Below are 23,659 nucleotides of genomic sequence, written 5' to 3'. Positions count from 1 at the left end.
GTAAAGCCCCTTGAGGCAAATTTTTAATTTGTGATATTGGGCTATACAAATAAAATTGACTTGACTTGACTTGAAAGGGCTCCTACAGTAGTCAATAATTTTGTTCACCATTTTAATTTTTCAATGTTGGGGGAAAAAATGTCTTTTTTAAAAATGGAAATATTCCTGTACAAACTGTCACATTTGGGGCTCGTTGTGCAGTGGTTAATATGATAGCATAATGGCAAATTACCAAAGTAAATTCTCCGACACGATACAGGCTTTTCTTCTCTACAACTGTCTTTATTTTGTCAAGCCTATAGGAATCTCACCCCCCCCCCCATCTTCAAGCGCAAATATGTGACTGAATGGTAAATTATGAGGTTTTGTTGGAGTAGAATTACACAGAGCAGAATGATAGCTTTGCTCATGTCTTTAAATGACATAGTAAGGTTTGGATGTGGTTAAGTTATCCACTTTCCGGCACTTGCAAGTGGCTGTTAGAGATGATGTTAAGATATGCATTTACTATCTGTGCCAACTTTGGCGACCCAACACAAAGATAGCAGCTGAAGTTCTAAAACTCGACTAAAATCTATACAGATATCATTTGCACTAAAACACAGCCCACAGGCTCAACTGACAAACCAGGGGGTCAGCATGTCAAGTAGAGAAACAACGGCAACCTTCACAGACAAATTGCTCCATCTTTCTCTGTTTCACTATCTATTCTACTCTTTCTTTCTTTTCCTTCTTTCGTTCATTCGTCTGTTCTTTCTCTTTATTTTTTTTTCTTTCTTGGGTCTGTGTGTTTGTGTACATACATGCCCCCTGAGGCCATGGAGTGTCTCCAAGTTTAAAAAGGCAACATATGCAAGAGTGACTGACAACTTGCTGCCTCTAAGTTGTGCTACAGATAAATAATATCTTATGTGCCTGAATGAGTACCCCTGGTGCAGTACCTCATTTCACTATGAGCCTGGCTTCGCTCCATAATCATTTGAAAGCCTTTTTGCATCAGCTATCTTACATGTAACCATGCTTTGCATCAGTCACTTCACACACTCAAACTTTAACACAGGTCTGGTCACATAGTCGACTGAAGGACAAGGTCGAGTTTACAGAACTTCAAACAATATATCGTGAAACTAAAAATGATAAGCTCATCATTTCCAGGATCTTACATTGGTTGTCAGTGTAACTTTGGATAACATCCCAGGATCATCAGGACAGTAAGTAAGACATGAGCCTATGATGATTTTCATATAGACCTGAATGGATCAATGGCTTACAGTTTGGGGCACTGCAGAATGGATCCCCTCTACTGTGATTTCTTTCTGTTAATTTAACATATACTAAATATTGAAGCCTCAAAATTGTTTCTGCAATTGTACTTTAAAATGCAGCGACATGAGAGGAGCGGAGTTTGCCAGAGATTCTCCTTGTACTGTGCTTGGTGCTGTGGTTTGTGCGTTGGTGGCCAGTCAACCTCTAAGTGCATGCAGGTGTTTCCCTCCTGCACCACTGATAGACTGACGCAGGGCAGTTTCAGTATCAGGGTTGGCCAAACAGACTGAATTTAGACTTCAGATTTCTGCAGCTGTCCTCTATGCTAATTCGTTGTTGCTCTTGGCGACAGGGACGAGAACAAAATTCACCTTGAGGATTGCACATACTGTAAACGTGAAACATACGGCGTAAAATCCCAGCGGAGGCAGATGTGTAATTACGCTCATTGCAAAGGGTGAATAGATGGTAACTTCTCTGCCGTGCTTCTGCGTTTCCCTGAAAAACATAACCGTCAGTGTTATTCGAGTCACACATCAAAATGGTTCCTTTTTGTCTAACAAAGACTGACCCCGACCTTTATGATATGGCCTGCGTGGATTTTATTTATCTGTACTCAAACTAAAAAGACATTGTGGGTCAAAAGATAGAGGGCGTCCATTGTTGTCTATGGAATTCACCCGTTTGTCGCTGTGTAAAACCCTCTGAAAGTGTAACTGCGATTCAGGGCTGCACAAATAACTCTTGTCTTGACATAAACTGTCAGTAAGATGATGAATTGTAAATTAATAGTCCCTCATTGTCCTCTAAATTACACTAAGTTTCCTCTGCATGCAGCAAAAGAACATTCTGTGTTTTAACTGAGAAAAAGATTTAGGGATTTGATAACTAGCAACTTCACTTATCAAATACTGAAAACATGCAAAGCTACCAAACAGCTTTCAGAGAAGAGAAGGGAATCATCCTCTTTTTCCTCCCTCCTTTGAGCACAATTTAAGCTTCACCATCATGATTATATCTGCCAGTAAAACAAGACCTTTGTCAGTGTTGGCTTCTTATACATTCGCACGAAGATTAATCCAGATTAATATCGCTTGGATTACATAAAATAAAGATTGTTCTTGCTTGAGGTGAGGTCCACCGTTGGAGAATTGTTCACTTGCATGCACGCACGCACGCACGCACGCACGCACGCACGCACGCACGCACGCACACACACACACACACACACCTCCTTACTTACTATCACATTCTTAACATTAATCATGATCTGCAACAGTGGTACTATGGTTGATTGATTGCATTTTATACATATCTATGTAATTAACAGTTATTCTGTCATACTCCTCATGAGCTAGTATCTAATGTCCCTTGCCGACTGCCGTTTGTCATCTTGATATATATATATATATACACACACACACACACACACACACACACACATATATATATATATAAACTTAGCACAAAAAGTAAGGAAATGTGTGTTTGGTAGATTATTTCTTTGTTGTAACAATGCTTCTTGGCAATAAATCTTATATCAGGCACCTGATTGTCAGCACCTGGGGTATCAGAAGCTCAAAACAAGAGTCAATAGCAACAGCAAAATAAGCTGTTTGGCACTGGCAGAGAAGATTTGGCAAATTTTTAATGGGCGCAACCCACATACTCAGCTCTGCTGCTCATCCCACAAATGCATGTTCCTTACAAATGTGGCAGCATTTAAAAGGGAAATAAACAGGCTTTCCAGCGGTATAAGATTTATTGCCAAGCAGCATTGTTACAACAAAGAAATGATCTACCAAACACACATTTCCTTACTTTTTGTGCTAAATATATATGCATCCATCCATTATCTGAACCGCTTATCCTGCTCTCAGGGTCGCAGGAATGCTGGAGCCTATCCCAGCAGTCATTGGGTGACAGGCGGGTGGACACCCTGGACAGGCCGCCAGGCCATCGCACAGGGCCAACATACACACACATTCATACCTAGGGACATTATAGTATAGCCAATTCACCTGACCTACATGTCTTTGGACTGTGGGAGGAAACTGGAGCCCCCGGAGGAAACCCACGCAAACACAGGGAGAACATGCAAACTCCACACAGAGGATGACCTGGGGATGACCCCCAAGGTCGGACTACCCCTGGGTTGGAACCCGGGACCTTCTTGCTGTGAGGCGACCACGCTAACCACTGCGCCACCGTGCCGCCTATATATATATATATATATATATATATATATATATATATATATATATATATATATATAAATGTCAACAGTGCTGTTTTCTTATTTTTCTCTCCCTTTTGTATCTGTCAAAGTTGAGAGTACTTCTGGCACTTCCCCCTCTCGTAGCCCCCCCCCTGTTTCCCATCCACCCCTGTATGTTTGTGCTATGTTTATCTGTTGTCTTGTAAAGCGACTCTGAGTGTTAGAAAAGCACTATATAAGACTGATTTATTATATATATATATATATATATATAAACACACACACACACACACACACACACACACACACACACACACACACACACACGCACACACACACACACACACACACACACACACACATAGCTTAAGATGACATGTTTTACAATCCCCTTAAATCTTTTTTTGTCATATCTGGCAGAGTTGCTACTTCTTTTTTGTTCTTACTTTCAAATTTTGCTTTGTAGTTAACGCTTGACATTTTGCAGTTAACACTTAACATTTTGCAATTAACACTTAACATTTTGCAGGTAAAACTTAACATTTTGCAGGTAAAACTTAATATTTTGCAGTTAACACTTAACATTTTGCAGTTAACACTTAACATTTTGCAGGTAAAACTTAATATTCTGCAGTTAACACTTAATGTTTTGCAGTTAACACAGCATCTTGTAGTTAACCCTTAACATTTTGTAGTTAACACTTAACATTTTGTAGTTAACACTTGACACTTAACATTTTGCAGTTAACACGTAACACTTAAAAAGGAAATAGACTTAAACATTAGGAGAAAAACTGGAAACCAGATGCAGGAGGACATAGAGAGATGTTGAAGGAGATTTGCGGTTTGAAGCGCTGTGACATCACTGGGGAGGGGGAGGGGGGGTTGTGGCGGGCTTCTAGATGTTAAAAAGCTGGCCACTCGGGTTTTATTCACTTAATTATTAGATCACTGTCATTATAAGCAGAGCATCAAATTAAAGGTTTTAGGAGACTTTTCAAGACTTGCCTTTGATATGCACTGGGAAAAATGTGAGTACACCACTGCAGTGTCATACAGATGACCTATGTCTTCCATGTCGATATTTCTTGCTGATTTGTGTGGTTTTTTATCATTTTGAAAGCTAAAATATGAATTAAGGGCAGATTTTACCTGTGATACAAGTGATGTGTTTTCAACGATATTTCAGTGATATATTCCCAGCCTTTGGTACCATAGTCCTTTAACAATTTGCTGCACAAAATTGAGCTCTTTGATACTTAGTAATTTTCAGCCTTCATGACTTTTCTTTTCTTTCCTTTCTGTTGCTTTTTTAAAGTTTGGTTTGTTGAAGATAATGCATACAATAAATCAGCTGTAATTTGGGGGGAAAGACTCCAAAAAAACAAAAACAAAAAAAAGATAGCCTGAGAAATGGATTAGACTACAATACAACTATAATTTCAACAGAGGACAACAAACTTAGAAAAAAATAGTCCCAAGTTTTCTCGTCATTATTTTGTTTGTTGCCTCCTCAGATGCATCCAGTCATTTGGTATTTGGTGTCATAAATCTATGTTCTGTGTGTGTGTGTGTGTGTGTGTGTGTGTGTGTGTGTGTGTATGTGTGTGTGTGTATATATACATATATATATGTAGGAAAAAAAACGTTTAATACATAGCAGTACAAGCTTGTTTCGTGTGTCACACACCCATCAGCTGCTAATGTCTTAATTTCCGGAAAAATAACCGCTACATAACTTTCTTAAAAGAAACACTCAGCGGTAGGGAAAGTGCTGAACAAATGAGGAGCAAAATAATCCAGTTAGTCAAATAAATTTTCTATGAGACAGTACAAGCCTGTTTCTTGCCATAAGCAATCATCAGCTGTCAATCATAGCTGTCAATGACCTGCTGTCAATCACAGCTGTCAATGACAGCTGATGATTGCTTATAGCATGAAACAGGCTTCTACTGTCTCATAGAAAATTTACTTGAATAACTGGATTATTTTGCTCCTTATTTGTTCAGCACTTTCCCTACCACTGAGTGTTTCTTTTAACAAAGTTATTCATATATATAGCCATCCATCCATCCCACAGTTTCTTCCCACAGTCCCAAGACATGTAAGTCAGGTGAACTGGCCGTACTAAATTGTCCCTAGGAATGAAGTGTGTGTGTGTGTGTGTGTGTGTGTGTGTGTGTGTGTGTGTGTGTGTGTGTGTGTGTGTGTGTGTGTGTGTGTGTGTGTGTGTGTGTGTGTGTGTGTGTGTGTGTGTGTGTCTGCCCTGTGATGGCCTGGCGGCCTGTCCAGGGTGTCTCCCCACCTGTTGACCAATGACTGCTGGAATAGGCACCAGCATCCCTGCGACCCTGAGAGCACGATAAGCGGTTCGGATAATGGATGGATATATTTTTTATAAACTTCGCAAAAAAAGTAAAGTAATTTGTGTTTGGTAGATTATTTCTTTGTTGTAACAATGCTTCTTGGCAACAAATCTTATATCAGGCAGCTGATTGTCAGCACCTGGGGTACCAGAAGCTCAAAACAAGAGTCAACAGCAACAGTAAAATAAGCTGTTTAGCTTTGGCAGAGAAGATTTGGCAAATTTTTCATCGGCGCAACCCACATACTCAGCTCTGCTGCTCATCCCACAAATGCATGTTCCTTACAAATGTGGCACCATTTAAAAGCGAAATAAACAAGCTTTCCAACGGTATAAGATTTATTGCCAAGCAGCATTGTTACAACAAAGAAATAATCTACCAAACACAAATTTCCTTACTTTTTGTGCGAAGTGTGTATATATATCCATTATCCCAACCGCTTACCCTTACTCAGGGTTGCAGGAATGCTGGAGCCTATCCCAGCAGTGATTGGGCAGCAGGCAGGGAGACACTCGTGTGTGTGTGTGTGTGTGTGTGTGTGTGTGTGTGTGTATATATATATACTGTAAGGGTACATCGTATTGCATGGAAAATGATGGGTGAGAAGAAGGTTGTGGTTGTCTTGGTTATGGAGCATACGGTTATTTCACTGGGAAATAACAATATGCTAGATAACAATTGCTAACAGTGATGCACCTAAGATGGAGAGATGATAGAAATCTGGTTTCATAGGCTTTTTGTGATCGTTTAAAGAAGCTTTCTTCACACAGCCGTCCCAAGTGTTCCTCCTAGCTATGGAGCTGAGGTTAATATAATGTATATGTGTCTTATATGTGGCCCATAAAGTCAGTCTTGACTCAGGGGTTGTGTTACCTCGGAGTCATTACATCCTACTAGGGATTACATTCATGGCGGTATAGCAGGTAAAACATAAAACGCTTGTGTGTCTCAGTTAAATAAAGGCATTTAGTTTGAAAACTGACTGCATTTGTTTAAACAAATATTATCACCTTGATCTTGCTGAATAATAACATCAAAGTTGAAATATTTCAACTATGAAAAGCAATAGAAAAAAATAGGACCTGGGCAAAAGGAAAGGATTGCTTCAGCTTTTAGGTTGAGTGCATGCGACGTTTATAATATCGCTGACAAGCTGCAAGACCTTTGTGTTATATTCTTGTGGAAAGAGGAAGACAGTCATTTGAAAGTTGGCCGATGTGTTATGAATTGTAAACTTGATATGCAAAATGGCACCAACTCTCCTGCACAGCTGTCGCGCTTCCTCTTTCATGATGCTCAAGTTTCAGTGTGTGTGTGTGTGTGTGTGTGTGTGTGCGAGTGTGTGAGTGTGTGTGTGTGTGTGTGTGTGTGTGTGTGTGTGTGTGTGTGTGTGTGTGTGTGTGTGTGTGTGTGTGTGTGTGTGTACATGTAAACAATTCCAATTCCACAAATATTCATGTCAGAGTTACAAGATACATACAGGTCAGGATTATAAGATAAGACAAGATAAAATAAGATACACCGAGCAGCCAAAACATTAAAACCACCAACAGGTAAGTGAATAACATTGATTATCTCACTACAATGGCACCTGTCAACAAGTGCAATATATTAGATTTAAATTTTATTTTAAAAAAAGGGGGCGGCATGGTGGCTCAGTGGTTAGCATTGTTGTCTCAGAGCAATAAGGTCCAGGGTTCAAACCCCAGGACGTCCCAGGTCCTTTCTATGTGGAGTTTGCATGTTCTCCCCGTGTCTGCATGGGTTTCCTCTCGGTGCCCCGGATTACTCCCACCATCAAAAAGACATGCATGTTAGGGTTAATACTCCTGTCTGTGTCCCTGAGCAAGGCAGTGGAAAGAAGAACTGGAGTTGGTCCCCGGGCGCTGCAGCTGCCCACTGCTCCTATACAATAGGATGGGTTAAATGCAGCGAACAAATTCATTGCAAGTGTCATGGCACACATTCTGTGGCCTTCAAAATCATATTCTTTAGCACCCCTTGTGGTAGTTTGTTGTAAAAATCGGTGATAAATGTAAAGCGTTTTCTCAGTGGTCAGTTCAGACCATGTGACTCGTAGGTTAGCAGTCAACCAGGAAAAGACGGCAGTTTGCAAGAATTTTGACAGAAAGTTCCGCTCCGTTTGTCCTTTACGTTTGTGCCTTGGGGAGCCTTTTCTTGTAAGTTTGTTACCTTTTCCGTGTTTTGTGCAAATGTGCATATTAATCATTTGGAATTAAAACGTTTGGATTAACAAGCTATTTGTGATCATTTAATTTGCTAAGGTTAAAAATGGTAAGCTAAGCTAAATGTAGCTTCTTGTCGTAGCATGTGTATTGTAAGCAATGAGAATTCATTTGTGCTGTACTTTGAGAACAGTTTGTAACCAAAGCATTGTATCTTTGCATTTATTTGTTTTACAAAAAAAAAGGAGAAAAAGAAAAGAGAAACGAGGACTCAGTAAAACACCTCAACTTCACTCCCGTGTTCGACTTTTTTCTGAATCCTGTTTGTTAGCCATCTGCCAGTTTTTGCGTAGATGAAACTCGCATCAGGGATAGAATAGTAAGAATACAATTTGTTGTAACACTACAATAACAAAATAAAGTGGCTTTAAGTGACAAGTCACTTCTTGAAGTTGATATTTTTGTAAGCAGGAAAAATGGGAAAGCGTAAGGATCTGAGTGACTTTGCCAAGGGCCAAATTGTGACAGCTAGACGACTGGGTCAGAGCATCTCCAAAATGGCAGGTCTTGTGGGGTGTTCCCAGTATGCAGTGGTCAGTACCTACCAAAAGTGGTCCAAGGAAGGACAACCAGTGAACCAGCGATAGGTTCATGGGTGCCAAAGGCTCACTGTGGGGAGCAAAGGCTAGCGTATCTGGTCTGATTCCACAGAAGAGTTCATCATCGTCATCATCAGTTCCGTAATGTATGGAGGTTGTAGGAGCACAGCTGATGCCTCAACAAGTCTCTTCCATCATTCCCTATCTATCGCAGCTCTCCCCGACTCCACTATGCTCACCTGTAGCCATTCTGCGATGTTGTTTACCCAGGTTTTTCCTCAATCTCCCTCTCTTCCTACTCCCTTCTACTGGGCTTTGCAGGATGTCCTTTCAAAAAAGCAAAATCATGACAACACAAGATCACCCGAGGAGGGAGACTGAAGAGATTGAAGAGCAGAGCATCACACTGCTCTGGCAGCAAAAAACTTGAGGAAGTCACATCTTTCAAATATCTCGGATCTGTGATTAACAAAGACGGAAGATCAGAAAAATAAATTAGGAGCAGAATTGCCATCACAACGAGCGCAATGACCAAGCTCAACACGACCTGGAAAGATAAAAACCTTGGAATGAAGTCAAAATGCAACTGCTCCGCACCATCATAATAGCAACTTTTCTTTATGGTGCAGAATCCTGGACTCTAACAAAAGCTATGGAGAAAAAAATACAAGCCTTTGAACTTAGAGCATATAGAAAAATGCTGCAAATCCCATATGCAGCACACGTCACCAACATTGAAGTGCTGAACAAAGTTAAAGAAGCTATTGGTCACCATGACAGTTTACTGACAATGGTAAAAAAAAAAAAGGAAATTAAGCTGGTTTGGGCACGTTTGCCGAATGGAAAGGACACTTGCAAAGGACAGAAGAGTTACTGAAGCTTAAACTGCTGAAAAAATTAATGCTGGCTACAGATGTCAGGACAAAGTTCATCACAGCTTGCTGCATATGGGGCTGCATAGCCGCAGACTGCAGAGTGCCCATGCTGATCCCTGACCACTGCCAAAAGTGCCTACAATGGGCATGTGAGCATTAGAACTGGACCATGGAGCAATGGAAGAAGGTGGCCTGGCCTGATGAATCACGTTTTCTTTTGGCTGGGTACATGTGCATCATTTATCTGGAGAAGAGATGGCACCAGGATGTACTAGGGGAAGAAGGCAAGCCGGCGGAGGCAGTGTGATGCTCTGGGCAATGTTCTACTGGGAAACCTTGAGTCCTGACATTCATGTGGATGTTACTTTGACATGTACCACCTACCTAAACATTGTTGCAGACCATGTACACCCCTTCATGGCAACAATATTCCCTGATGGCAGTGGCCTCTTTCAGCAGGATAAAGCACCCTGCCACACTAGAAAAATGTTCAGGAATGGTTTGAGGAACATGAAAAAGAGTTCAAGATGTTGCCTTGGCCTCCAAATTCCCCAGATCGAAAAATCCAATCAAACATCTGTGGGATGTGCTGGAAAAACAAGGCAGATGCATGGAGGCCCCACCTCGCAACTTACAGGACTTAAAGGATCTGCTGCGAACGTCTTGGTGCCAGATACAAGAGGACACCTTCAGAGGTCTTGTGGAGTCCATGCCTTGACGGGTCAGAGCCGTTTTGGTGGCACAAGCGGGACCTACACAATATTAGGAAGGTGGTTTTAATGTTTTGGCTGAACGGTGTAAGATAAGAGCTGTGCATGTAAGCCTAATCTTTCTCATTTATTCTAATATTTCTCAAATAATATGTAATATTAGATAAAGTAAGAAAAGAGTTGTGCATATTTGCAATTAATATGCTCTAATAAACATTATGGTGGTTCAATGGTTTGTTGAAATGCTGGTTAAATTTGATACATTTTGGAAACCATTCCTTTCAAACCTTTTGGGTTAGGATTTATATCTTTCATTACCTTAAATGACATGACCTTAAATAAGACATTCTGTAAAAAGACAGGGGCATTTAAAATCATTCTCATACTATTTATATAATTTTTTATCTGTTAAAGATCTGCAGAGATCAGTAACAGCTTCTGGCGTTTTAACATCCACATGAGTTTGCTAGTATCGCAACAATCTCGGTAGAATGCCAGCATGTCATTTTATATCTGCAAACAATTGTATTTATTGATATGTGGTTTGTTGCCTGCTACTGTAGCCGAGTGTTTCATGGTATAGAAGCAAATTAGAATGGAGCCATATTTGTGACACAAATTTGCCAGACTTAGTGTATCATTTGTTTGTGGCGTGTTGGTAGCATATCTACTGATATCATCAGCCCCTTGGTATATTAGCCCAACAGTCAGAATGCTGCAGTTAGCAGCATTTAGTATTGCATTACTAAAGTGGTTAGTACCCACATTGTTTCTGTTTATGGTAACAAATGCACTCTTGAATCTTATTGAGACGTTTCGTATTAAAGAATGGCGTACATAACCTACAAGTTACAATTTGCAGAATCTTTATAGATCCAGGGTAATTATGAAGTTTTATTGTTTTTCCATTATATATAGTCACACCAAAGAAAACAAAATAAAAGAAAGACAAAAACATGAAAAGATCTGGATTGCACTGTTTCCACAAAGCCTATATATTCGTGTGACATATTCAGTGTATAGAGTACATTTTAATTCCATTGCTTACCAACACAGGGAATGGCGGTTTGAATCCCCAGGTTACCTCCAGCTAGGTCGGGCATCCCTACAGGCACAATTGGCTATGTCTGCAGGTGGGAAGCCAAGATGTGATTGTGATTGGTCACTGCACTAGCGCCTCCTCTGATCGGTCGGGGCGCCTGTTAGGGGGGAGGGGGAACTGGGGGGAATAGCATGAGCCTCCCATGTGCTACGTCCCCCTGGTGAAACTCCTCAGTGTCAGGTTAAAAGATGTGGCTGTCGACTCCACATGTATCGGAGGAGGCATGTGGTAGTCTGCAGCCCTCCCGGCATCGGCAGTGGGGGTGGAGCAGTGACCGGGACGGCTTGGAAGAGTAGAGTAATTGTCCGGATACAATTAGGAAGAAAAAGGGGGAAAATCCCCCCCCCCCCCAAAAAAAAGTACATTTATACAGGCCATTACACTAGCAGCTATGTTGAGTCTGCTGTCGGTTGAGTACAGGGGGTTGCTTCTGGGATACTGGAATGTATTGTTGAGTTCATCTGAGGTGTTTTGAGCCTAACTCAATGAAACATTGTGTTACATGTAAACCAATACCCAGATACTGAGTGTAATCAGGTTATGGCAATAATTCAGTGGAAGGATTTTCACGGTTAAGATAACGCAGTCTACCTAATACCCGATAAGGCACGGATTCTTGTAATGTTAGGTCTAACGTTCATCTGCCAGTGTTTCCTGTCTTTGTCGTCACTCAGTCATCACAGACATCGTTTTCAAGCAGACACGATGGATCATTTTTTCTGCCTATCATTTTTCACTTATCCATTTTAATGTTTTAATTATGTGTTTATTGAAGAACACCATATAATGAGTGATCCTGTTAGACTGAGAGTGCTTGTACTGTCATTTCCGCATATGCATATCCTGTGCTATTTCCCATCCTGTCTGAGAGTTAGCTGTCAGCTAGCTAACTGGCTGATAACTGTTTCATTTTTGGTGTTGTTCAAACATCCCGTTCACAGCATCAGAAATTTGCTTGCGTAGTTTCATAACTGTGCAGGATGTCTTCTCATCGCCCCAATCTACTGCATAGACAACATCGACTTATGCTTTCAAACAGACGCTTCAGAGTCCCACGGGTTGGACTCAACTGGACTTTTTTTTTTAATCCTGCGCTCAATCAAAATACTCAATCAAGATAGTCTCAGGTAAGAACAAGCACTGACTCGTGCAATAATAGTGGTGCAATACTTAAGAATATGGAAAGTGCACTGTGTAAGATATGGGCCAGTGCAACCCAAAGTAAGGGTCCCTGTGGTTTGGTGATCATTGTGTTCCTGTTTGTTGTTATTTCCATGATGCATGCCCAAGCATGTAAAATAGGTGTGTTTTATGACATGGCCCCTGTTTTTGATGTGTTCCCTTGTGTATGCAAATTTAACAGAAATCTGATAGTTGAATCAATTTGATACATTTTGGGGAACCATTCCTTTAAAATATTTTGGGTTATGGTTTATATCTTCCATTACCTTAAATGGCATGACCTTAAATAAGACATTTTGCAATGAGAATGTTTAGAATCATTCTCTCATTCTATGTGTATAATTTTTTATCTTAAAGATCATATAGTATCATATCGTGTCATAAGGAATCATATCATGTAGTATCATATTGTCTTGTATCGTAAAAAAAACTACATTCTGACACTATTTCATCTTGCACACCATTTTCCACCTGGATCCTATCATCATATTTTGGATGAGTTCATTGGTTTTAAATCAGATGTAGTTACTTGCATTTACAACATTTTAATGGTACGTTGGAGATGGTCTTGCAGTAAGTGAGCATAAGACGGTCTGGCAGCAAGTGAGTACTGTGTGATGATGATACCATATTACTAGCAGCAAAATAATGAGTGTGTATATTAGCATTATGGTTTCTAGTATTGTTGTTTGGCAAAGTGATCTGGAAAAGAAACTAATTTCCTGTGAGGAGAAAACGCAAAAAAAAAAAAAAAAAAGGTGTCTAGGTGGTGTGGCAGTCTATTCCGTTGCCTACCAACATGGGGATTGCTGGTTCGAATCCCTGTGTTACCTCCGGCTTGGTCAGGCATCCCTACAGACACAATTGGCCTTGTCTGTGGGTGGGAAGCTGGATGTGGGTATATGTCCTGGTCGCTACACTAGCGCCTCCTCTGGTCGGTCGGAGAGCCTTTTCGGGGGGGGACGGGGAACTGGGGGGAATAGCGTAACCCACGCGCTACGTCCCCCCGGCGAAACTCCTCACTATCAGGTGAAAAGCAGCTGGCAACTCCACATGTATCAGAGGAGGCAAGTGGTAGTCTGCAGCCCTCCCCGGATTGGCAAAGTTAGAGCATGTTACCCATTGAAATCAGCTGTATTAACTTGTAAATCAGTGTGACTGTAAAAGCCCTCTGAGACTATGATTGTGATTTAGGGCTAATAGGATACATTTGATTTGATTTAATTCATATGTGGGTTGACAAATGTCAACAAAGATCCTCGATTAAACGTTTTACTCTGTCCTATCTTGTTGACTTCTTAACCACACAAAGGTGCGACTTCCCCCGGCTCCACATAGTATAGGCACTGACGTTTTAAAAAGTTCTTAATCACTTTTCTTAAATGAATGCTTCTGTTTGAACGGCGACTTGTGCAGTAAGTAACTGAACTCTTTTATGGGCAACATCAATATCCTTTTCACAGCTGCTATGAATCACTGTTAGTGATTAACACCACACCTTAGTTTGCAGCAAATCATTTCTCAAGAACTTGGTTGACTGCCCAGCCTTTGCACAAGTCTTTTTTTGTTGCTGTTGGCTGTGTGACAGAGGTATTTCTGGTCACCTGCAACTCTAGGACCGGGGCCATACCTCTTAAAAAAAAAAAAGGCTCTTCTCATGGAGTCATCCACTCTTTGCCGTCTGATCCTTGTAATTACATAATTGTCAAGGGGACTTTGAAGTGTATTCATAATTTTTATTCGAAGTTCTTGAACTGCAGTAGATCTGCTCCAGGCCTATATGAGTGAATAGGCATTTGAAGGAGCAATGGCCCCCTTGGGTACAAGTGGAGGTTTCTGTCTCCATTTGAGAATAATTAGGCTAACCAGGGAGACGATGATTAAGACATGCCCATGTCAGTTAGCCTAAGGCTGGCTTCCAGCGCTATGTGTGACCCATAGGCTTATCAGAACAAATGATGTGATTTATATCCAAAACTGTTCCAGCAAGGTAATGTGTTACAACTCTCTCTAAAAAGATGTCTCTCTCCGTCTAGCTACATTGCCTACAGCGGCTGGGATGGGCAGTAGTAATTTATGGACAGAGGGGTAAATCAATCAGCGTTTGATAGAAATCTGAACCAGTGACTTGTAGACCTCCCAGGTTAAAGATGGAGGTTACATGGTGACAAAACCCCAGATAAACACAGCCAGGGCCACATGGCTCCTGACCCACAGCCCAGTGAGGTAGGGGTAGCTCTCATTAGCAACTGTCCCCTTCAGTCCAAGAGACAGGCTTGCGTCTGGACGGAAATTCAGGCTTATTCGAGGGGTGCACTCCTTTGCTTCAACAACAACCACTGTAGGGCCTGTGAGCAAGGCGCTTACCTTAAATGCTCTAGTGGAGCTATGCTGTGACCAATAATGGCGGTAAGGCTACGGTTGTGCAGGACAGGTTAGAGTTTAAATGTTAAGCAGGGCATGGCTGTGTCTGTGTGTCTCTGTGTGGTGTGCATTAGTGTGTGTATATACTGCAAAATAATTGCCTTAAAAAAGGTTTTAAAAGAATGAAGTGCTGACTTGGAATGCCTAAGTCAAAGAGCTGACGGTGTGTCATACTTATGCACATGTGCATGACGTGTGCATAACATGTACATAAGACACATATACATGTACGTGTTCCACACCCATACTAACCGCCGTCCCTTTTCATAACAGTGTATGCAACTGTATTTTCGCTCTGAAGTTTAGTAGTGTGTGTGAACATTAAAGAGACATGCAAAAATATATACGCTGGAGAGTTTGTTCCAGAGGGAAACTCCATGACTGTTTGTGTCATTTTGACTACTTTGTGATGGTTCAAATTATTCAAATCAAAACATAAAAAAGGTCTTAGACAGCCAGCAGTCAATTAATCACCTTCCGATGTCTTGATGACTGAGCAATGACAAACTGTTTAACTTTTGACCCCGTCGCTTAATTTCAGTCATGTCATAGGGAAAGAAAAAATTGTCATGCTTTTGTTCCTGCTTGTGTCTGTGTGGACTTTGAAAGGACTGAGAGTGCCTTTACCTGTATGTTTGCATTTGTGTGCATAAGACTTAAGAGGTTAAGATGGAGAGGGGGAGAGATGGCAGGAAAGAAAGGATCATAAGTCAAAGCCATAGGTCACTGCTCTTGGGCCTATTCCCCTCATCCTGTCTACTTCATACATCACCCTGCTACCCAGCTCCAGAGGGTTCATACAGCTGCACACCTGAAAGGAAAACATCATCACACTCACGTGACTGTAGAGCCTCAAACCACGCTGACTGATGACATTGCCTACAGTTTCAAATGTACTGTTACTCGAGGCCATCCCTGTCAGATCTGATATCTTTTCATGCTTATACTTGCAAGAAGTCACAGCTCATGAACATTTGAATATTACGTAAGTAAAGAGCTTTTAAAGTCTGTCTTTCTTGGTTGTTAAGGATGTCATAATTGCCCGTGGTTCGGGCCAACTAGGCTTTTTATGCGAGTGTGTGCGCAATCACATTTTATGGATGTATTTATCGGTAATTATGTCAGATTCCGCCTTTAGGGCTGCCAATTTCTCTACCTCTAAAACTGAAATACGTTGTTAGAGGAAAACTGGCCCAGGATCGGTTTCGAGCTGATATATGTTCCTCCCAAATCCTAGGTCAGGTTTGTGCTCTCCCAAATTCCCTTCTCTGTTTTAGTATCCAAGTATTTTAGCTTTTGCAATTTCACACCTCATGGACCTTCGTTAACTGCCTGGTGCTTGAACCTGTCATTGCCATACACTGCCTCAGTTCATATTTGGCATGAGACAGCTGAAATTTATGCACTAATTATGTTCGTCACAGAGACATGTAGCTTAGGGGCAATGCAGTCACATTTTGAATTCACGTGTACCGTCTCTCTCTGCCTCTCTAGCCCCACCATCATTGGTTGCCAATTCAAGACCATACCAGGGTGTTCGTGTAAGAGACCCAGTCAAAGAGCTGTTGAGGAGGAAAAGAGGTTTGGAGCCTCCCCCTGCTAAGACATCTCCCTCAGCTGCAGTGAGTGAACCATGGCACCTGACACTACAAAATATATGCATACATGCATATCACAGCATTCCTTGAGTTTATTATGCACATGGAGAAAAATATGTCTTACCACTTTTCAGCTTGTATGATCATATAGGAGCAATGCAAAAACATTTCAGTATCAGGGGCATCTGGGTCTATTCCATTGCCTACCAACACGTGGATCACCGGTTGGAATCCCCGTGTTACCTCCGGCTTGGTCGGGCGTTCCTACAGACGCAATTGGCTGTGTCTGCGGGTGGGAAGCCAAATGTGGGTATGTGTCCCGGTCGCTACACTAGTGCCTCCTCTGGTCGGTCGGGGTGCCTGTTCGGGGGGGGGGGGGGGGGACTGGGAATAGCATGATCCTCCCATGTGCTACATCCCTCGGGCAAAACTCCTCACTGTTAGTTGAAAAGAAGCGGCTGGCGACTCCATGTATGTTGGAGGAGGCATGTGGTAGTCTGCAACCCTCCCCAGGTTGGTAGAAGGGGTGGAGCAGCGACCAGGACGGCTCGGAAGAGTGTGGTAATTGGCCAAGTGCAGTTGGGGAGAAAGGGGGGGGGTGTAAAAAAAAATCAGTATCAAACCATAATTTCTAGTAAAAATTACTATGATTTTACCAGTAAATAAAACAAAACAAACAAGCAAACAAAAAAACTCATCAAATTGATTATGAGTCTGTACTATCAGGTACATCTGAATTGTTGTAATTTTCCTTAAAGGGTAACGCAAGTCTTTTACAACCTGCATCTTATTTTTATAGTTTTGGCCATCGTGCATATGTATCAGTTATGGATTCCTCACTGGCTTCATTGTGGACATTCTGGACAGAAGTTCTAGACACCATTTAACTGTCTTCTGTGGTCATGAAACACAGACATGTTTCAGCAAGCCTAATTCAACTCAATCATCCTTGTAAAAGTCAGTCAAGTATTCAGCCATTGCAGTGGCTTTACTAGGATTTTGATTTTATGCACTAGTTTAAGTCAAGGTGAGCCACATACAAAATAATCAAAACTGTGCGCCCACATGGATACCAACAGCAACTTGGCAGGTCTTTCCTGCAAGCTGAATCAGGAAGAAGCTCAGATGTGCTTGTCAGACCATTGTCTGATGGCTGATGGCCAATGGTCCGATGGCTCAGACCATTGTAATAGAGATTTTCAGGCAAAAAATTTTAACTGACTTTTTTTCACTTCCAAGACATTGTTTAGATAATAAAAGTTAAACTGGATTTGATGAAACATGTCTGGCACTTGTTTTCCATGGCCCTAAAAGATGCCATTGGAAAATGGTATCCAGTGGCGCTGCCTCAAAACCTTGACAATGAGTGAGTAAAATATCATAACTCGGTAACACTTTAGTATGGGGAACGTAGTCACCATTAATTAGGTGCTTATTAGCATGCAAATTAGCAACATATTGGCTCTTAATTTGTCATTATTACGTAGTCATTAATGCCTTATTCTGCATGGCCTTATTATACAACCAGTAAGCCATTAACTATGAGGTTTCCCTCAATAACCTCAGAATTATTGCTTATTAGTAGTACCATCTCAATATGCTTTGCTTAGTATGGACTTTATAAGGTGGTAGTACCACAAGAAGAGTTATTCTCCCTTACTAACACTTAATGAATATGGTCTGTTCTTACATAACAAAACACAAAACTATAAGTGTTAATAGTGTTAAATTACTGTAAATTGAGTTTTTGTTACTTAGAATATGTTCCCCATACTAAAGTGACATCTTGATCATTACTAATTCACTAGTAATTAAGTTTTTTTATGTTCCCCATACTAAAGTGTTACCCATAACTGATATGCACAGTGGCAGAAACTATGAAAATGAGAACGAGTTTGTAAATAAAAAACACCAGAAGTATCCCTACATACACTCTATGGCCAAAAGTATGTAGATGCCCCTTCTAATGAGTGGATCTGGCTATTTCAGCCATATCCATTGCTTGTAGATGCATAAAATCAAGCACACAGCCATGCAGTCTCTACAGACAAACACTGGAAGTAGAATGGGTCATACTGAAGAGCTCAGTGATTTTCAATATGGCACTGTCATAGGATGCCACATTTCCAACGAGTCAGTTTGTCAAATTTCTGCCCTGTTCACTGCAACAAAAAAAAAAATCCAAATCCCACCAAGCATTATTTGTCTCTTTTAAAGTCAAAATATCGCATCCATCCATTATCCTTATCCTGCTCAGGTTCATGGAGATACTGGAGCCTATCCCAGCACTCATTGGGCAGCGGTAGGGAGACACCCTGGACAGGCCGCCAGTCCATCATAGGGCCAACACACACACACACACACACACACACACACACACACACACACACACACACACACACACACACACACACACTCACACCTAGGGACAATTTAGTACAGCCGATTCACCTGACCTACATGTCTTTGGACTGTGAGAGGAAACCGGCGCACCCGGAGGAAACCCATGCAGACATGGAGAGAACATGCGAACTCCACACAGAGGACGACCCGGGATGACCTCCAAAGTTGGACAACCCCAGGGCTTGAACCTAAGACCTTCTTGCTGTGAGGCGATTGCGCTAACCACTGCGCCGCTAAAACATCTCATTACACTTATATAAGACAGTCAACTAACAAGCAAAATTTCCTTGAGCTTGAGGGCTTGTTTTTAGACGGTGCATCTTGAACATCTTGTTTGGTGAAATTGTCTTGAAAACATCTCACTTTGAGTGGTATATCAAATTAAATAAGTCTTTTTGACAAGTCAGAACCCAGCCACTGCAAGCCTTGAATTGGCTGGGTACAAGCCAGTGCCGGTCCCAAGCCCGAATAAATGAGGAGGGACCAATGGCGTAAAATCTTTGCCAAATCAAATATGCGGATCACAAATCAGATTTCCATACCGGATCGGTCGAAGAGATGGAAACGGATGATCCGCTTTGGCAACCTGTAACAGGAGCAGCCGAAAGTAGTAGTACTTGACAAGTCAGAAGGTTTTTAAGCCGCTATGTTATTTGTAAAAGATTTAATCATCTTGTTTCAAGAAAGACACTTGGTTGATGTAGGAATAAATTGGTTTTAATGGAAAATCTCAACTTTGTCAGCAGCTTCAAAATGTGTTCAATGCGCTGGAATCGTAGAGAGGAGATGGGGTGTGAGAATTCATTGAAATGACAGGCAATAGGACAGTTCACATCATTACGTCTGATGGAGCTCTTGTGCTCACTAATCCTATGTTTTAACATGCGTGTAGTAAGTCTTATCTCATGGGGATTTTAAATAAATTAATCACATTTTCTGTGCTACATGTGATAAAGCCCTTAACAGGAAAACTTTTGCCAGATCTTGGATGTATAAAAACTGCAGTTGCCCATGTGTTGTGGCATTGGGCACAATTGCCACATGGATAAGTCCCATCTTTTAATTGAGCTAAAAAAGTCTGTTTTGGACCTGCCTTAATGTTGACCTGCACCAGCTTGTTGAACAAGTCAGGACCTCTTCTATAGAGAAAGAGGGCAGGATCCTTAAAATGCTGGGCTAAAGCTGGGTCAGAGGCCAAAATAGGCCAGTGTTTTATAATGGTGTTCCAGAGGATGTAGGCCTGAGGAGTATATGTAGTGAGGCAGGAGACAGAGTGATTTTTTTCTTTTTTGGCACTTTTTTGTAAAAGCTCAGAGTGGGATTTAGAAAATGCAACTTGGTAAGCCTCATCAACGCACTGTAAAGAGGATCCTCTGTCCAATTTTTTTTTCATTGCAGCAGCTTTATCAATAAATTCCTCATTAGAGTGACCTATGCATCTGAGTCTATAGAACTGACTCTTGGGTAAACTATATTTCAGAGCTCTGGGATGGTCAAGAGGCATGTATTTCTATCTGTTTCTTTTTGATATAAGGTAGTGATGAGGCTGTCATTACATAATTATATCCACATATCTGAAATAGACAAGTTAATGATCATATTCAACTGACAACTTCAGGTCAAGATTCATACTATTGAGGAGATTAACAAAATCATTCAACTCATTGCTAGTCTCTTGGACAATGCAAAATACATCATCTAGATAGCTGAACCATTTGAGGCTTTTGTGAAGAAAGGGGTTTCTGTTATAAAGCTGCTGCAATGAAAAAAAAATTTTTTTTGACAGAGGATACTCTTTACAGTGCATTGATGGGGCTTGCCAAGTTGCATTTTCTAAATCCCACTCTGGGCTTTTACAAAAAAATGCCAAAAAAGAAAAAAATTACTCTGTCTCCTGCATCACTCCTCAGGCCTATATCCTCTGGAACACCATTATAAAACACTGGCCTATTTTGGCCTCTGACCCAGCTTTAGTCCAGCATTATCAGGATCCTGCCCTCTTTCTCTATAGAAGAGGTCCTAACTTGTGCAACAAGCTGGAGCGGGTCAACATTAAGGTAGGTCCGAAACAGACTTTTTTAGCTCCTTTAAAAGATGGGAATTATCCATGTGGCAATTGTGCCCAGTGCCACAACACATGGGCAACTGCAGTTTCTATACATCCAAGATCTGGCAAAAGTTTTCCTGTTAAGGGCCTTATCACAAGCAGCACAGAAAATGTGATTAATTTATTAAAATGCCCATGTGATAAGACTTACTACACACATGCTAAAATATAGGATTAGTGAGCACAAGAGGTCCATCAGACGTAATGATGTCAACTATCCTGTTGCCTGTCATTTCAATGAATTCTCACACCCTATCTCCTCCCTACGATTCCAGGGCATTGAACACACTGAATTGCAAAGACAGAGAGATATAGAAAGAAAGATATGCCAGAGGCAGCTCTGTTGGATTGACACTTTAGATACACTTCAGCCTACGGGCCTCAACAAGGATTTTGATATGTGTGTTATGCTGTATTCCAGGCTGTTTCTTTTTCCTCTCTGGTGTAGAATTTGGGGTCTATGGTTCATGATGGCCCTCTCCTGATACCTTTCCATAGTCCTGTGTTCTATTTTTGTCCTGAGATGCTTGTCTTATCTTATCGATTTTGGGATTTATTTTTTTTTTACTTTTGAGGCTTTTGCCAGATTCCACTCAAAGCCCCCTTTACTATGTGATATGTTGGTATTACTGTTAGGTGCTTCCTGGTTGTATATGCTTTTTCTATTCACTTTGGTTCAACCCCTTTTTTGTATTCTATAAGTATGGCTTTTATTTGTATGCTTCGCAGTACTCCATTAAGTACTAAACACTACAATTCCCAAGAGGTGGGGTTTCCATCACCAGGGTGTGCACAGGTTTACTGCATACTGCCAATGATTAGAATGGGATTGGTTATTTCTTCCTGCCAGTCCATTATTGAATCATGTATGCTCTGACGAAGGTCTGACAGACTGAAAGCTTAACTAGAACGACCAAGATGGTCATTTACAATGTTTAATAACTTTGTGGGGGAAAAAAGAAAAAAAGATACAGACCTGCCGCTCCTCCATTCTCCTAAAATTGCATACATTTTATTTATGACGTGTTTTGGTCACAGCCTTTTCTTTCGTGAAGTTCATTGCTCTTTCCTAGAAAGAAAAAAAACTAGCCTCCTCCAGTGCAGAGAAATAGTCTAAATTTGATTTTTGATTATTCCCGACATGTCTGGTTACAGATGCCGTTTCAAACGTACCATGACTACCACCGGCACATTGCAGTATTTACTGCCGTTGGACAGCGGCTATTCTAAATTGTTGGAAAAATAGCATTAGAAGTTGTTAAAATGTAGGAGTGAAATCCCGGTCGTTCTAGTGTTGCATAGATCTAAGTGTGCAGAAATCTTCTCTATCAGCTTGGATTCATTGATGCTTCCAGCACCTTAGCAAACATATAGCCAGGTGGAGCAGTATTCAGCCTGCATTGTTGGCAGCTTCATGAACAGTGTTTCCAAGGTCGAGCAGCTGCTCACTAGCCTAATATCACCATGCCCAATGACAAGCGTCGGCTAGAGTGATGTAAAGCACACCACCACTGGCCTCTGGAGTAGTGAATACGTTCTCTGAAGTGACTAATTACGCTAACTATCTGGCAGTCTAACGGATGAATCAGGCTTTGGTGGATGCCAGGAGAATGCTACCTGCCCAACTGTATAGTGTCAACTGTAAACACCTTTAGGAGGAATTGGAATTCCAACTGCAAGCCAGGCCTTCCCACGCAACATCAGTGCCCGAACTCACTAATGCTCTTGTGGCTGAATGGGAGCGAATCCCTGGGGGCATGTTCCAAAATCTAATGGAAAACCATTGCAGGAGAGTGGAGGTTGTTATAGCAGCTGGGGGGGGGGGGGATACTCCATATTTATGCTCGTGGTTTTAGAATGAGATTTTCAACAAGCACGTATGGGTGTGATGTTTGGGTGTCCACACACTTCTGTTCAGGTAGTGTAACCTTGTACCTTCTCCCTGGAAGGGTCTCAGTCTTGATGCAAGGTTAGGTTCGAGTTTCTAGCTAGCGCTAAACTGTAGGCCCGGTTGGTGGAAACCTGTCTGTTTACTGTGAGCATATGCGTCTATCTGTTGTGTGTCTGGACTCTTTCTCTTTTTCTCTCTTCTTTGAGAAGTGAAGTTTATGCTGCTGATAACTGTGGTGGTGGGGTTGGGAGCTTTGATCTGTACAGCCTCTCCTGCTCCCATTTAACCGTGCCCAGACTTTCCTGGGAACTCTGATCTGCTCTTTGTTTTGTCTGTTGTTCATGACTGCCTCTTCAAACTCTACTTCCAGCAACATTTTAGCCATGAATGAAACTCCCAAAAAATGGTGAAAGTGATTTCAAACTTTTATTTCATCATTTAAAACATGCAGGATGGTGGTGCATTGGTTGGCGCAGTCGCCTCACAGTAAGAACGTCCTGGGTTCGAGCCCTGGGGTAGTCCAACCTTGGGGGGTCGTCCCAGGTCATCCTCCGTGTGGAGTTTGCATGTTCTCCCCGTGTCTGCGTGGGTTTCCCCCGGGTGCTCCGGTTTCCTTCCACAGTCCAAACACATGTAGGTCAGGTGCCGTACTAAATTGTCCCTAGGTGTGAATGTGTGTGTGAGCCTCAGCCCTGTCGGCCTGTCCAGGGTGTCTCCCCGCCTGCCTCCCAA

The 23,659-nt window shown here is 41.6% G+C and overlaps 1 protein-coding gene across 1 annotated transcript in view; it reads left to right on the top strand.

Moving 5' to 3' along the window:
- The first annotated feature begins 4,460 nt into the window (after window positions 1–4,460).
- LOC130115941 (POU domain class 2-associating factor 1) overlaps window positions 4,461–23,659 on the top strand; it is a 33,957-nt gene continuing 14,758 nt past the window's right edge. The window contains exons 1-2 of the mRNA XM_056283827.1: window positions 4,461–4,515; window positions 16,423–16,550. Of these exons, the coding sequence (XP_056139802.1) occupies window positions 4,500–4,515; window positions 16,423–16,550 (144 nt within the window). The 5' untranslated portion in view covers window positions 4,461–4,499. The remainder of the gene's footprint in view (window positions 4,516–16,422; window positions 16,551–23,659) is intronic.

Source organism: Lampris incognitus, chromosome 7 (genome assembly GCF_029633865.1).
Source record: "Lampris incognitus isolate fLamInc1 chromosome 7, fLamInc1.hap2, whole genome shotgun sequence".
Taxonomy (NCBI): Eukaryota; Metazoa; Chordata; class Actinopteri; order Lampriformes; family Lampridae; genus Lampris; species Lampris incognitus.
This window is presented reverse-complemented; position numbering and strand designations above follow the sequence as displayed.